The sequence below is a fragment of the Dendrobates tinctorius genome, unplaced genomic scaffold, assembly GCF_039654945.1.
Source record: "Dendrobates tinctorius isolate UK_male_01 unplaced genomic scaffold, ASM3965494v1 ptg000086l, whole genome shotgun sequence".
Taxonomy (NCBI): domain Eukaryota; kingdom Metazoa; phylum Chordata; class Amphibia; order Anura; family Dendrobatidae; genus Dendrobates; species Dendrobates tinctorius.
Genome location: NW_027361754.1, coordinates 960,001 through 975,509, shown reverse-complemented (window position 1 = coordinate 975,509; position 15,509 = coordinate 960,001). Strand labels below are relative to the sequence as shown.

Here is a 15,509-nt window from a genome sequence, read left to right as displayed (position 1 = left end):
ATCTATCTGGATGATATTTTGATCTTCTCCATGGATTGGGATTCTCATGTGGAACATATTCGGACTGTGTTCTGGATCTTGAGGGAGAATTCCCTGTATGTCAAAGGATCTAAATGCCTTTTTGGAGTACAGAGGATTTCTTTTTTGGGATTTATTTTGTCTCCGTCAACTATTGAAATGGACCCGGCCAAGGTACAGGCCATTTACGATTGGGTTCAGCCCACTTCTTTGAAGGCCCTCCAGAAGTTTTTGGGTTTTGCTAATTTTTATCGGAAATTTATAGCAAAATTTTCTAGTATTGCCAAGCCATTGACTGATTTGACTAAGAAGGGTGCTGATGTGTTAAATTGGTCTCCGGAGGCTGTTTCTTCCTTTCAGGAGCTGAAGCGAAGATTCACCTCCGCCCCGGTTTTGCGGCAACCTGATGTCTCACTTCCGTTCCAGGTAGAGGTGGATGCTTCTGAGATTGGTGCAGGAGCTGTTTTGTCCCAAAAGGATCCTGTAACATCTAAAATGAATCCCTGTGCTTTCTTTTCCCGAAAGTTCTCTCCATCTGAACGTAACTATGATGTGGGGAATCGCGAACTGTTGGCCATGAAATGGGCATTTGAGGAGTGGAGACATTGGTTGGAGGGAGCTAAGCATCAAGTTGTGGTCCTCACTGACCACAAGAATTTGATTTACCTAGAGTCGGCTATGCGCTTGAACCCTAGACAGGCTAGGTGGGCCTTGTTTTTTACACGTTTTGATTTTGTGGTCTCTTTTCTTCCTGGAACTAAGAATGTCAAGGCAGACGCCCTCTCTAGGAGCTTCTTTGCTGATTCTCCTGTGGTGACCAAGCCTGCTACCATCTTAGGCGAAGGGGTAGTTCTTTCTGCCATCTCGCCCGATTTGAGACGTGCTCTGGAAGAGTTCCAGGAGGACAAACCTGAGCATTGTCCCAGTGGAAAGTTGTATGTTCCTGACCAGTGGAAGAAGAGAGTGATGTCTGAAGTTCATTGCTCTGCATTGGCTGGTCATCCAGGTATTTTTGGTACTAGAGATCTGGTGAGTCGGTCTTTTTGGTGGCTCTCCTTGTCTCGTGATGTCAGGAATTTTGTGCAGTCCTGTGGGACGTGCTCCCAGTCTAAATCGTGTTCTCGCTCTAGTGGGTTGTTTATGCCTTTGCCTGTCCCCAAGAGGCCATGGACCCATATTTCAATGGATTTCATCTCTGATATGCCTGTCTCTCAAAGGATGACTGTTATTTGGGTGATTTGTGATAGGTTCTCTAAGATGGTTCATCTTGTACCACTCCCTAAGTTGCCGTCTTCCTCTGAGTTGGTGCCCCTGTTTTTGCAACAGGTGGTTCGCTTGCACGGGATTCCTGAGAACATTGTATCTGACAGAGGAGTTCAGTTTGTGTCTAGATTTTGGAGAACTTTCTGTTCCAAGCTGGGAATTCAGTTGTCCTTCTCCTCTGCTTTTCACCCTCAGACCAATGGGCAGACAGAGAGAACAAACCAGACCTTGGAGTCATATTTGAGATGTTTTATTTCTGCTGATCAGGATGATTGGGTTTCATTTTTGCCCTTGGCCGAATTTGCTTTAAATAATAGAGCTAGTTCTGCCACTTTGATGTCACCTTTTTTTTGTAACTTTGGGTTTCATCCTCGATTTTCTTCAGGGCAGGTGGAGCCCTCTGCCTGCCCAGGTGTTGACACTGTGGTGGAGAGAATGCACCAGATCTGGGACCAAGTGGTGGATAAGTTATCTCTCTCCCAGAAAAAGGCCCAGCGGTTTTCCAACCGACATATGACCATTGGTCCCCAGTTTAAGGTTGGTGATATGGTGTGGTTATCATCAAAAAATATTGCTATGAAGGTGGCTTCTCCTAAGTTTAAGCCTAGATTTATTGGACCTTACAAGATTTTGGAGATTATTAATCCGGTCTCTTTTCGTTTGGCTCTTCCTGTCACATTTAAAATCCATAATGTGTTCCATAAATCTTTGTTGAAGAGGTTTGTTGAACCTGTTGTTCCGGGGGTGGCACCTCCAGACCCTGTATTGGTTGAAGGTAACATGGAATATGAGGTAGAGAAAGTACTGGATTCCCGTCTGGCTAGACGGAGACTCCAGTATTTGGTTAAGTGGAAGGGTTATGGTCAGGAGGATAATTCCTGGGTCTCTGCCTCTGATATTCATGCCAAAAGATTGGTGCATGCCTTTCATCGGGCTCACCCGGATCGCCCTGGTGGCATGGATGAGGGTTCGGTGACCCCTCCTCAAGGGGGAGGTACTGTTGTGAGTTCATTTTCCCCTTCACTACTGAGGCCCGATGAACTCCCTCTTCTGGTAAAGAAAGGTAGTGAGCCTGATTATCAAACACCTGAGCCTAATGATGATGACTGGCTGAGTGGAGTTACTGACCGGATATAAGGCCGCCGACGCCCTTCTGCCCTGCGGGTGATTTCTCTGTGGGATCTTTGGAGACCAGTCTGAATTCCTGCTCTTCTAAAGCTAAGTTTTCTGCTCGGCTTTTTGCATTTGTGCTTTGACTTTGTTTTGCTTTGTTTTTCTGGATTTCTGCCATTCGCTGCTGGGGTGAGCTGAATTCCTTTAGCTCTGTCTTCTGAAAATACCTGAGTGCTGATTTAGTTTTTGAAGCCTAGCTGCTTCAGGGTCTTTTTCCATATCAGCTTGTTGGCTTATGTCTTTGATAGGGTTTTGGCAGATTGCAGACAGCAACCTTCCTTTCCTGTTCTGTTTAATTAGCTTGGGCCCCATCGTTGGCTCAGCCTATCTTTCTATCTGTGTGAGTGTTTTTTCATCTTGCTTCACCGTCATTATATGTTGGGGGCTGTCTTTTACTTTGGGGTCTGCTCTGGGGCAGTTTAGATTTCCTTTTCTGTCTTTAGGCTATTTAGCTCTCCGGCTGTGATCGAGGGGTCTAGGGCACCGTAGGAACCCCCCACGGCTACTGCTAGTTGTGTTGATAGGTTCAGGGGTCTGCAATCTGATAGTTGCCAACTTCTCTGGTTTTCTGGACGTAGCTTCTATTTTTGTGTCTGCCTCCTACGGTGACTCAATCATAACACATTAGGTTCGTCATACAACAACCCCAAGGCTTGAAAAAATGCGTTCACATTAGTCAGAATAGGATCATCTGGTTTCAAAGAAAACGCCCAATCCTGGGGATCGCCACGCAGCAAAGAGATGACAATTTTAACCTGCTGCGCGGAGCTCCCTGACGAGTTAGGCTTCAAGGCAAAAAATAATTTACAATTATTTTTGAAATTCAAAAATTTAGACCGATCCCCAAAAAACACATCAGGAGTAGGGATCTTTGGTTCAGCAGCATGTGAATGAGCAAGGTAGGCGGAAATTCCCCGCACTTCCGCAGCGAGCTGCTCCACACGATCAGACAATTGCTTTATCTCCATTGAGAGAAAAAAAATTCCCCCTACGGCCTCAGAGATATAGAGGAAAAAGTATACACACTTTTTTTTTTTTTTTACAATTCTTTCCTGCTATTGAGTACCCTAGGATCTGCGGTATGGTGGGTGATTCTGCTATGAATGAGTCACCGTAGGAGGCAAAAACAGAAATACTAGCTAAGTCCAGAAAACCAGAGAAGTCGGCAGCTATCAGATTGCAGACCCCTGAACCTAACAATAACAACTAGCAGTAGCCATGGGGGGTTCCTACGGTACCCTAGACCCCTCGATCACAGCCGGAGAACTACATAGCCTAAAGACAGAAAGGGAAATCTAAGCTGCCCCAGAGCAGACCCCAAAGCAATAGGCAGCCCCCAACATATAATGACGGTGAAGCAAGATGAAAAAACACTCACACAGATAGAAAGATAGGCTGAGCAAATGATGGGGCCCAAGCTAACTAAATAGGACAGAATAGAAAAGCTGCTGTCTGCAATCCGCCAAAACCCTCTCAAAAACAAGAGCCAACAGACTGATAGGGAAAAAAGCCCTGAAGATGCTAGGCTTCAAAAAGACTATATCAGTACTCAGGTATTTTCTGAAGACAGAGCAAAAAGGAATTCAGCTCACCCAGCAGGGAAAGGCAGAAATCCAGAAAAACAAGGCAAAACAAAACCAAAACACAAATGCAAAAAGTAGAGCAGAAAACTTAGCTTTTGAGGAGCAGGAATCAGACTGGTTTCCAAGAATCCCTCAGAGTAATCACCCACAAGGCAGAAAGGTGTCGGCTGTCTTATATCCAGTCAGAAATTCCAGTCACCCAGTCATCATCATTCTGCTCAGGTGCTTTGTAATCAGCCTCACTACCTTCCTTCACCAGAAGAGGGAGTTCATCAGACCTCAATGGTGAAGGGGAAAATGAACTCACAACACAGGATAAAGTCTTTTATTAGAAATAAAACAAAACACAGTTTTCCATTTTCATCTAAAAATAACAAACACACTATGCTCACCTACTGCAATTTATAAATTGTGAGTAGTGACATTTTAACCCTTTTTGTTCCCCCTTCTGATCCATAATATTTTGATTCCTCTATGGATACAGTTGTATGAGCACTTATTTCTTGCAGGACACCATTCACATTACCATACAATGTTCTAAAAAAATTCAAGTGCAGTGAATTGGTGAAATTACAGCAATCCCAACTTTTCGGAGAGGGTGTGTTTTGTACAGTGTAATTATATAAATTTATTTGCATTTTACAGTGAGAAATAAGTATTTGATCCCTCTGGCAAGCGAGACTTAATACTTGCTGCCAAAACCCTTGCTGGCAAGCACAGCAGTCAGATGTTTTTTGTAGTTGATGATGAGGTTTGCGCACATGTCAGGAGGAATTTTGGTCCACTCCTCTTTGTAGATCATCTCTAAATCATTAAGATTTTGAGGCTGTCGCTTGGCAACGCAGAGCTTCAACTCCCTCCATAAGTTTTCTATTGGATTAAGGTCTGGAGACTGGTTAGGCCACTCCATGACCTTAATGTGCTTCTTCTTGAGCCACACCTTTGTTGCCTTAGCTGTATGTTTTGGGTCACTGTCTTGCTAGAAGACCCAGTCACGAAACATTTTTAATGTCCTTGCAGAGGGAAGGAGGTTGTCACTCAGGATTTTACGGTACATGGCTTCATCCATTCTCCAATTGATGCGGTAAAGTAGTCCTGTGCCCTTAGCAGAGAAACACCCCCAAAACTTAATGCTTCCACCTCCATGCTTGACAGAGGGAACGGTGTTCTTTGGGTCATAGGCAGCATTTCTCTTCCTCCAAACACAGCGAGTTGAGTTAATGCCAAAGAGCTCAATTTTTGTCTCATCTGACCACAGCACCTTCTCCCAATCACTCACAGAATCATTTATGTGTTCATTGGCAAACTTCTGATGGGCCTGCACATGTGCCTTCTTCAGCAGGTGGACCTTGCGGGCACTGCAGGATTTTAAACCTTTACGGCGTAATGTGTTACCAATGGTTTTCTTGGTGACTGTAGTTCCAGCTGCCTTCAGGTCATTAACAAGTTCCTCCCATGTAGCTTTAAACTGATCTCTCACCTTCCTCATGATCAAGGTTACCCCACGAGATGATATTTTGCATCGTGCCCCAGATTGATGTCATTTTGCATTTCTTCCATTTTCTTACTATTGCACCAACAGTTGTCTCATTCTCACCCAGCGTCTTACTTATGGTTTTGTAGCCCATTCCAGTTTTGAGCAGGTCTATGATCTTGTCCCTGACATCCTTAGAAAGCTCTTTGGTCTTGCCCATGTTGTAGAAGTTAGAGCAGGGGTAGGGAACCTTTTTCCAGCCGGGGGCCATTTGGAAATTTCTATCATTCAGGGGCCTCGCTAAAATGATCACCTTGAAAATTACCCCAGTATATTTGGTCAAACAATTAATTACGGTAACTCACCCTTAATGTGACGGCTTGAGCTTCTCTTTGGTGCAGCTGTGATGTTAGGTGATACTGACCATATTGCTTCTCCCAGCTGCTTTTCCAGGTTTGTGTCGGCCAGGAGAGCTGTCAACTTTTTGTCATAATAAGTTTCGTAAATCATATACATCACATAGCAGACGCTGGGACTGCTCTATATACATCATATAGGAGATGCTGAGACAGCTGTATATACACTACATAGGAGACGATTGGACTGCTGTATAAGCATTGCATAGGAGACACTGTGACTGCTGTCTATACATCACATAGGAGACGCTGGGACTGCTGTATGTAAATCACAGGAGATACAGGGACTGCTGTATATACATAACACAGGAGACTCTGGGACTGCTGTATATACATCACATAGGAGAAGCTGAGACTGCTGTATATACATCACATAAGAGAAGCTGAGACTGCTGTTTATACATCACATAGGAGAAGCTGGGACTGCTGTATATACACATCACATAGGAGATGCTGGGACTGCTGTACATACATAACATAGGAAACATTGAGACTTCTGTATATGCATCACAGGAGACTCTGGGATCATATAAATTACAGGAGGGGCTGGGGGGCATAGACATCACAGGAGATGCTGGGACATATTAATCACCGGGGAGGGTGGGGGAATAGACATCACTGAGGGGCAATATATATCACTAGGAAGCACAAACAGCACTAGAGGTATATATGTCCCTGGGGGAATATACATCACTGGTGGGGTCACATACATCACTGGGGGGCTATATACTACCCAGGGGATATATACATCAAGGTGGAGGATATACAGTACTTGGGAAATATACAGCACTTTTGGGGTAAATGCAGCACTGGGGAATATACATATCACTTGGGGGCAAATACAGCCCTGGGGGGATATACAGCACTGGGGGAGGGGGATTTACAGCACTGAGAGAGGAGGGTTATACAGCACTGGGGGGACAGGCATTGCCAGGGAGGCACATAGATCACCGGGTGGGGCTCATAGATCACGGGGTGGCACAGAGATCACAGGAGAGAGGCATGATGATCACAGGGAGGGCACCAAGATCACAGGGGTGGGCAAATAGCTGGGGGCACAGAGATCAAAGGGGGCACAAAGATCACATGGGAGCACAAATATCAGAGCGGTACATAACAGGGGACACAGGGATCACGGGGGGCACATAGATCACAGGGGGAAAAGCTGGGAGCCACAGAGATCACAGGGGTGTACGTAGCTGGGGAGTACAGAGCACAGGGGGCATATAGCTGAAGTTCATAGAGATCACAGGGGGGCATATAGCTGTGGCAGAGAGATCACAGGGGGCACATAGCTGGGAAGCACAGAGATCACAGGGTTGCATAAAGGTGGGGGCACAGAGATCACAGGGGGCACATAGCTGAGGGGCACAGATCACCAGCAGAAAGGCACAGAGCTGTGGACACAGACATCACTCTGGACTCTCTGGCATCAGCTCCTCTTCCGGAATAGGAGTAAGGGAGCGCTATGGGCGCTAACCACGCATACCCGATGATGTCATCATTCATGTGCAGGTCAGGCAGCACTCTGTAATGAACACTACGTACCGTGCGCTTGGGGGTTAAAGGGCCGGTAGCTGGCATGATACAGCTGCAGCCTGAGCATTGACTCCAGGGACCTGCCCGCGGGTGGCATTTTGCCCGTGGGCCAGAGGTTCCCCACCCCTGGGTTAGAGTCTGACTGATTAATTGAGTCTGTGGACAAGAGTCTATTATATTATTATTTATTATAAAGGTGAATGTAAGACAGCTATCTTTAATGCAGGTAAAGAGTTGATTAGGAGCGTCTAACTGGTCTGTAGGAGCCAGAAATCTTAACATTATATTGTTTGTAGGGGGTCAAATACTTATTTCTCACTGCAGAATGCAAATAAATTTATATCACTTATACAACGTGATTTTCTTGATTTTATTTTTGATATTCTATCTCTCAATGTTAAAATTAACCTACCCTTAAAATTATAGACTGTTCATGTCTTTGTCAGTGGGCAAACTTACAAAATCAGCAAGGGATCAAATACTTATTTCCCCCATTGTATCTGTGCATATACTTGTAATATCAGCCAGTGCATATATCTGCAATATCAGCCGGAGCAGTATACATCTGTGTATATATCTGTAATATCAGTCAGCGCTGTATATATCCGTGTATATACCTGTAATATCAGCCAGTGCTGTATATATCTGTGCATATATCTGTAATAGCAGCCGGCGCAGTATGCATCTGTGTATACATGTGTAATATCAGCCGGCGCAGTATACATCTGTGCATATATCTGTAATAGCAGCAAGCGCTGTATACATCTGTGCATATATCTGTAATATCAGTCAGTGCTCTATACTTCTGTGCATATACTGTATCTGTAATATCAGCCAGCATTGTTTATTAACATTATATTGTATTGATTTTATTATTTATTGTGTCAGTATTGTATATTATTATTATATCATTATTCCATATGATACCAGCATTGTATTTTGTACAGTAAATGCATATATATTCCACAGATTCTGCTTATGATATTATTGTATGTAAAGTTATTGTGTAAAGTGTCAGTATTATATATCATGTAGTTATTTCTTATTGAGTCAGTATTGCATTTTATTCAATTATTGTATGCATTTTTTCTTTTAGATTTCAGCTTTGTATTTAGTGCAGTAATTGTATATACTGTTCTCTTATTCTGTTCATGCTTTCTCTGTATTCTCTTATAGTTGTAGGTTATTTCATGTAATTTAAGTTGCAGATGTGTGTGTGTATATATATATATTGTCTTAAGCATTGTATATTTAGTAGCTATATTTTTGTGAGATCAGCTTTGTATATTATGCACTAATTGTTTGTGATGTCAGCATTGTGCTTTATGTAGCTTTCCTTTTATGATGTCACCTTTGTATTTTGCAGCAATTTTACACTTTCATCTCCTATTTGTGTCTTTTTCTTGTCCCTATAGTTGTAGGTTATTACATGTGGTTGACGTGGCTGCTCTTTCCATGTTTCTAGCATTGTGTGTGCTATGTGGCTATAATAAATGTCATTTGCCTTTATCATGTGATTACTCTTTGCTGAGATTTCCTATGTGATATTCTGCCTTTTTTCTTCTTTGTTATTAGTCATTTTACCTCCTATCTGGATTCATCCTATAGCTGAGATTGTGATTAACTATTAAACATGGAAATGACATTGTCAGAAGGAGAGAAATGCTGGTGATATAATAATAATAATAATAATAATAATAATAATAATAATAATAATAATAATAACCGCCTGGACAAGGCTGTGATATCAAAGTGATCAGGGATTGTACAGATATAATACACGATCGATAAATATCGCAGACTAAATCTCTCACAATCATGAATTCAAAATAGATTTATTTCAATAAAAGGCTCCATAAATCCTCTGTGTCCTGACAGAAAGAATGAACATTCGGGGCGAATTGATACAATGTAACATTATGTGTAACCCTGTCAGATCCAGGATTATATCGGGGCGGGGGTCTCTGATGCCCCCACCACACTAATAATCCTGTTACTATAATAAGCGAGTCACTTGGATCAGTCCCTGGGAAAGAAGAGAAAATTAATTACAACAGAAAACCATTATCTGTGAGGTGAGGGGGCTGCAGCTTGTAAGGAAGGACCCCCTCCTCAGTAATCCCCTGCAGGGAGCACAAGAGCTTACAAGTGTCGCTGGGGTGGGGGGCTATGTACATGCTCAGGGGGACGTGTGAGCCATCATCACCCATCCATCAGACATGCCAGCATTACACCCAAATCATCATATTAACTGGGATTTGTAAGAGAAAAGGATAAAAATTTGTTTCTTCTAAAATCATCTTAAATGTCAAATGCTGAAAGTAGTAAAAATAATAATTAATAATAATAGAAATAAAATAATTATAAAAAATGTGATTGGAAATAAGCAAGTAAAATGAGAATTATTGTTATTATTGTTACTCTTATATCTAGCATTTGCATTTCGTTTTACATTTTTGTAGATGAATATTAATATAGGAATCTATTATAAATTAATTCCAGAACAATTTTCTGGCCCAATATGGGGGTCTGCAATGCGGATTTTTGCAGGGTCTTCTTTACTGTTATGTTTGTATGAAAAATCTGTAAATAAATAAAATATAATTATGTAATAATACAAAAAGACACAAAGAAAACAAATAACGTTCTACAAATACAACGTGAACTGATGAACAGCACCATGGAATCAATGGTGCTATATAAATAAATAAAATAATAATAATAATAATAATAACTAGAAACAAGTCTGGAAACAAAAAAAAAGTGTGTGTGCATGTGAACAGAGCAGAAGCGGTGACTGTGCAACAAAAAGGAGCTGAGGAGGTAAAGAAGGAAGCTGAAGCAAAGGCAAGAGAAGGACAAGAGGAAAGGCTGGAGGGGGCAAGAGAAGGACAAGAGTAGAGGCTGGGGGGCAAGGGGAGGCTGGAGAGGGCAAAAGAAGGACAAGAAGAGAGGCTGGAGAGGGCAAAAGAAGGACAAGAGGGGAGGCTGGAGAGGGCAAAAGAAGAACAAAAGGGGAGGCTGGAGAGGGCAAGAGAAGGACAAGAGGAAAGGCTGGAGGGGGGGCAAGAGAAGGACAAGAGTAGAGGCTGGGGGCAAGAGAAGGATAAGAGGGGAGGCTGGAGAGGGCAAAAGAAGGACAAGAGGGGAGGCTGGAGAGAGCAAGAGAAGGACCAGAGGGGAGGCTGGAGGGGGCAAGAGAAGGACAAAAGGGAACGCTGGGGGGGCAAGAGAAGGACAAGAGGGGAGGCTGGAAGGGGCAAGAGAAGGGCAAGAGGGGAGGCTGGAAGGGGCAAGAGAAGGGCAAAAGGGGAGGTGGAGAGGGCATGAGAAGGACAAGAGGGGAGGCTGGAGAGGGCAAGAGAAGGACAAGAGGAGAGGCTGGAGGGGGGCAAGAGGGGAGGCTGGGGAGAGCAAGAGAAGGACATGAGGGGAGGCTGGAGAGGGCAAGAGAAGGACAAGAGGGGAGGCTGAAAAGGGCAAGAGAAGGACAAGAGGGGAGGCTGGAGAGGGCAAAAGAAGAACAAGAGGGGAGGCTAAAGGGGGCAAGAGCAGGACAAGAGGGGAGGCAAGTGGGGAGCAATTTTAATGATGGGGGATAGGAAAAGAAGGAGAATAGAGGAAGGGATAGTAACCAAGCTAGACTGAGATTGGAGGAGAGCAGAAGAGTGGCAGAGGGAAGCTGGGGCACTCACTGGAGGAGGCAAAGAATGGGACAGGAGCAATAGGGAAGCTGGGGAAGTGGAAGGGGGCAAATAAGGGGCAGGAGAGAAGTTGGGGTAGTTGAGGTGGCACAGCAAGGTCAGGAGCAGGAGAGAAGCTGGGGTTGTGGAGCACAGAAAGGGCCAAGAGAAAGGGGGAAGCTGGGGTAGTAGAGGGGGCACAGAAAGGGACAGGAGGGAAACTTGGGCACTGGAGGGAGCATAGAAAGAGCATAAGCAGGAGAGAAGCTGGGGTAGTGAAGGGGGCACAGAGGGATAAGAGCAGGAGGCAAACTGGCACTGGAGGGGGAACAGAAAGGGACAGGGGGGAAGCTGAGCACTGGAGGGGGCACAGAAAGATTTAGGAGCAGGAGGGAAATTGCGGCAGTGGAGTGAGCACATAAAAGGACATGAGCAGGAGAGGAACTGGAGGGAGCACAGAAAGGGACAGGAGGAGAAGGGAAACAGGCAGTGGAGGGAGCACAGAAAGGGACAGGAGCAGGAGGGAAATGGTCAGCAGAGGGAGCACAGAAAGGAGCAGGAGCAAAAGGGAAGCTGGGATAGTGCAGAGGGCACATAAAGGGGCAGCAAAGAAGCTGAGGTAGTGGAGGTGGCACAGAAAGGGACAGTAACAGGAATGAAGCTGGGGCACTGGAGGAAGCATAGAAAGTGACAGGAGCAGGAGGGAAGCTGGGGTGCTGGAGGGGACAGGGAAATGGGACAGGAAGAGAGAAGCTGGAACAGTGGAAAGGGGTACAGAAAGTGAAAGGAGCAAGAAGGAAGTTGGGGCACTGGAGGGGGTTCAAAAAGTGTCAGGAGCAGAAGGAAAGGGGGGGCACAGAAAGTGACAGCAGGAGGAGGAAAAATGGGGCAGGGGAGGGGGCACAGAAAGTGACAGGAACAGGAGGGAAGCTGGGTCTGGGGAGGGGGCATAGAGAGGGACAGGAGCAGGAAGAGGAAGATTGGGTACTAGAGGGCACATTGGGGGGTACAGAGAAGGAGATGGGTGCATGAAGAAATTTGGGGCAATATTGGGTGCACAGAAAGGGATAGGAGCAAGATGCAAGCTGGAGTACTAGAGGTTGCACATAAGGGGGTCAGGAAAGGATGGATGGGGGAGTAAAAGGGAGTCTGGAGGAGTGTTAAGGGTTATTATTTGCTGTCTTTTTTTACATTTCCATTACTTGAGAGAATTTTCATAGATTATTGATTATTACTGGAATGTTATGAATCCTGCTGACCCCGGGGTTGATAATATTTCCTAGGATGTAGAGTCCAGAATAAAGAGGATCAGTCTATAATGTATAGAGAACCAGACCAGTATATACAGGAGACCAGTCCGCCATGTATAATGACTAGTTAGGAATACAATAATGACCAGTCCAATAGATTTTGTGCATAGAGGAACAATTCAGCTTAAATCAATGATCAGGGGTAAAGACTTTTCCATCATATGTTGGATATCAATCAGAAGTGCAGTGCATGATGGTTGTAGTCGTCCAGTGCATCATATGAGGGCTAAAGAACAAAGAATTGTCCAGGCAATCATATGGTGGGTGATAGTATCCAGGCAATGACCCTGTGGTTAGATTCTGAGTGGCCATACTGAATTGTTTTTGGGTGTGACACCCAAATCCCGTGTGGGGTCCCAAGGGATGAATTATAAGTTAGAAGGCAGAGGGCCCCTTCTTTCCTCACTGGCTTCCCATCTCTCTATGTCAGTTCATAGACTTAGTAGGGGTCCCCTGGCGGTGGTTGTGAATGTGTCCAGCGTAACTGGGGGTTATAACAGGTGTGGGGGGCACATGTCATCCTCAATAATGTCCACCTCATCATCCGCCTCCTCTCTCAAGTAAAGGCTCTGGTTGCTGTCCTTGTCTGGCCCAGAGTCCCCCCTATTGTCCCCCAATTCTGTATCACTGGAGCCAGGGTCCATGTGGCCATCACTTGAGGGGGTCTTGTCATCCTGACTCTTCCTCAGCTGCTTTTTATGTTTCATCCTCCGGTTCTGGAACCAGGTTTTTACCTGTAGGGAAAGAAATAAATGGGTGAATATGATTCACAAGTTTACAAGTGAGTTGGAAGAAATAAAAATGGGAAAGGGCAAAGATCTCAGGGACTTTGACAGGGTCATATTGTGATGGACAAGTAGGTGGGGTGTTCCAGTACACAGCAGAATCTGTCAGGCGTTCTTGGTATATTGTGGGTCTTGGGGGGGTGTTCCTGCTATATGATTGATCTTGGGTTCCTTGGAGGAGCACAGCTTGCCATGTACAGCGCCATGTAGCTTCAATCTGGTCAAAGTGTCCATCCTGACCCCCCTCCACCACCAATGGCACCCCATCATCATCAGAACTGGACCATGGAGTAATACAAGAAGGTGGCCTGGTCTTATTTGGGAAGGATGCCAACCAGTGGGGGCAGTTTGTTGGTACAATGTTCTGCAGGATGATGGAGTTATGTTCGATTGATGGGACACAGTGGCAGAGTTCCCTTTTAGGGCCCATTCACATATGTACTACCCTTGTAATAAAATGCTGGCTGAAGACTGATTACAAAAGTCTCGAGCACTAAGTAGGTGTGAGTAGTGTTCACACTGGGCGTCTTTTGGAGTTTTGTTTCTACAAACATTACTGATCAGGATGGAGTGCCCTCACTATCTGGACAAGCCTGAGTGGCAGCCTTTGGCCTCTGCAGATACCTGGGTCTCGGACAGGCTGAGGGCCGTGGCCAGCTCCACTCTCTCTGGCGTGGACAGGTAGCGCTGCAGCTCGAAGCGTTTTTCGAGTCCGGAGAGCTGAGAGTCCGAGAAGACGGTTCGGGCTTTCCTTCTTCTGCAGTGCTTCCCGGGGAGCTCTGTGTGGTGGGGGAACAGTGCCGGCATGGGCAAACCTGTAGGCAAAAAGCAACAAGTGAGCAGGATGGCGCCAGCCAGGGACAAAAATGAAGCGTCAGAAAAAAATACAATATATGGGCATAGAATCCAGGAGACCAAGGGTTTAATTATAAGGGGCGCAATTGTGAAAGCTGTATCTGGTCCCTGAGAATTCCGAAAATCCCCTCTGACACAAGAAAAGCTACCATGATAAAACTGACAACTGGCCCTGGAGCTTCAATGCACAGGTCTATGGACCTAGAAAATCATGGGCACTGGACAGTGGACACTGATCTATGGGCCCATCACATCATAGTCTATTGACAGAGGACATCGTGGTCTATTGACCCCGAAAATCATGGACATGGGACACCATGGTCTATAGACCCTGAAAATTATTGGACACGGGACATTATGAATCTATGGGCCCATAACATCATGGTCTATGGGCAAAGAACATCATGGTCTATGGGCAAAGAACATCATGGTCTATGGGCAAAGAACATCATGGTCCATGGTCATAGGACATCATGGTCTATGGGCAAAGAACATCATGGTCCATGGTCATAGGACATCATGGTCTATGAACCAGGGAATCATGAACACGGGACACTATGGTCTATGGGCCCATTACATCATGTACTATGGACACAGGACATAATTGTCTATTGACAGGGGACATCATGGTCCATGGTCACAGGACATCATGCTCTATGGACCCAGACCTCATGGTCTATGGACATATGACATTGTAGTCTATAGAGCATAAACCTAGAACATATTGGTCTATGGGCAAAGAACATCACTGTGTTATCTGTGGTGTTACATAGGACTGCAAGTGACAAATACTACATTATCTGTACTTAGAGAGTTATCACTGTGTTTTCTGTGTGATTACATAGGGCTGCAGGTGACACCTACTACATTATCTGCACTCACAGAGTTTCACTGTGTTATCAGTGGTGTTACATAGGACTGCAAGTGACATCTACTACATTATCTGTACTCAGAGAGTTTTCACTGTGCTATCTGTGGTGTAACATAGGACTTCAGGTGACATATACTACATTATCTGTACTCAAGAGTCATAAATGTGTTTTACATAGAACTGCAGGTGACATCTACTACATTATCTGTACCCAGAGAGTAGTCACTGTGTTATTTGTGGTGTTACATAGGACTGCGGGTGACAGCAAATTATCTGATTTAGCTCTGCTTTATGTTTCTTGTTCTCTGTATTTGTTGTATATGTTTCCTATATTGTAGTAATAAGGATATTGTGAACATGTGACTGATTTTTAGTTTTCATTTCCCTGTGTCTTATAGAATACAGAATGTTATTATTAGTAGTATTTGTGTAGTTCTTCGTGATTTGAATTCTATATTATAATGTTATCATCATCAATGTTATTGTTATCATTCATTATATATCACAGTGATATTTCTAGGTTTGTTTTTTTGCTTCTG

General features: G+C 44.5%; 1 protein-coding gene across 1 annotated transcript in view; it reads right to left on the bottom strand.

Annotated features, from left to right (window-relative positions):
• Window positions 1-9,285: 9,285 nt before the first annotated feature.
• BSX (brain specific homeobox) overlaps window positions 9,286-15,509 on the bottom strand; it is an 8,097-nt gene continuing 1,873 nt past the window's right edge. The window contains exons 2-3 of the mRNA XM_073584852.1: window positions 13,869-14,059; window positions 9,286-13,193 (exon numbers count right to left, since the gene is read on the bottom strand). Coding sequence (XP_073440953.1) covers window positions 12,951-13,193; window positions 13,869-14,059 — 434 coding nt within the window. The 3' untranslated portion in view covers window positions 9,286-12,950. The remainder of the gene's footprint in view (window positions 13,194-13,868; window positions 14,060-15,509) is intronic.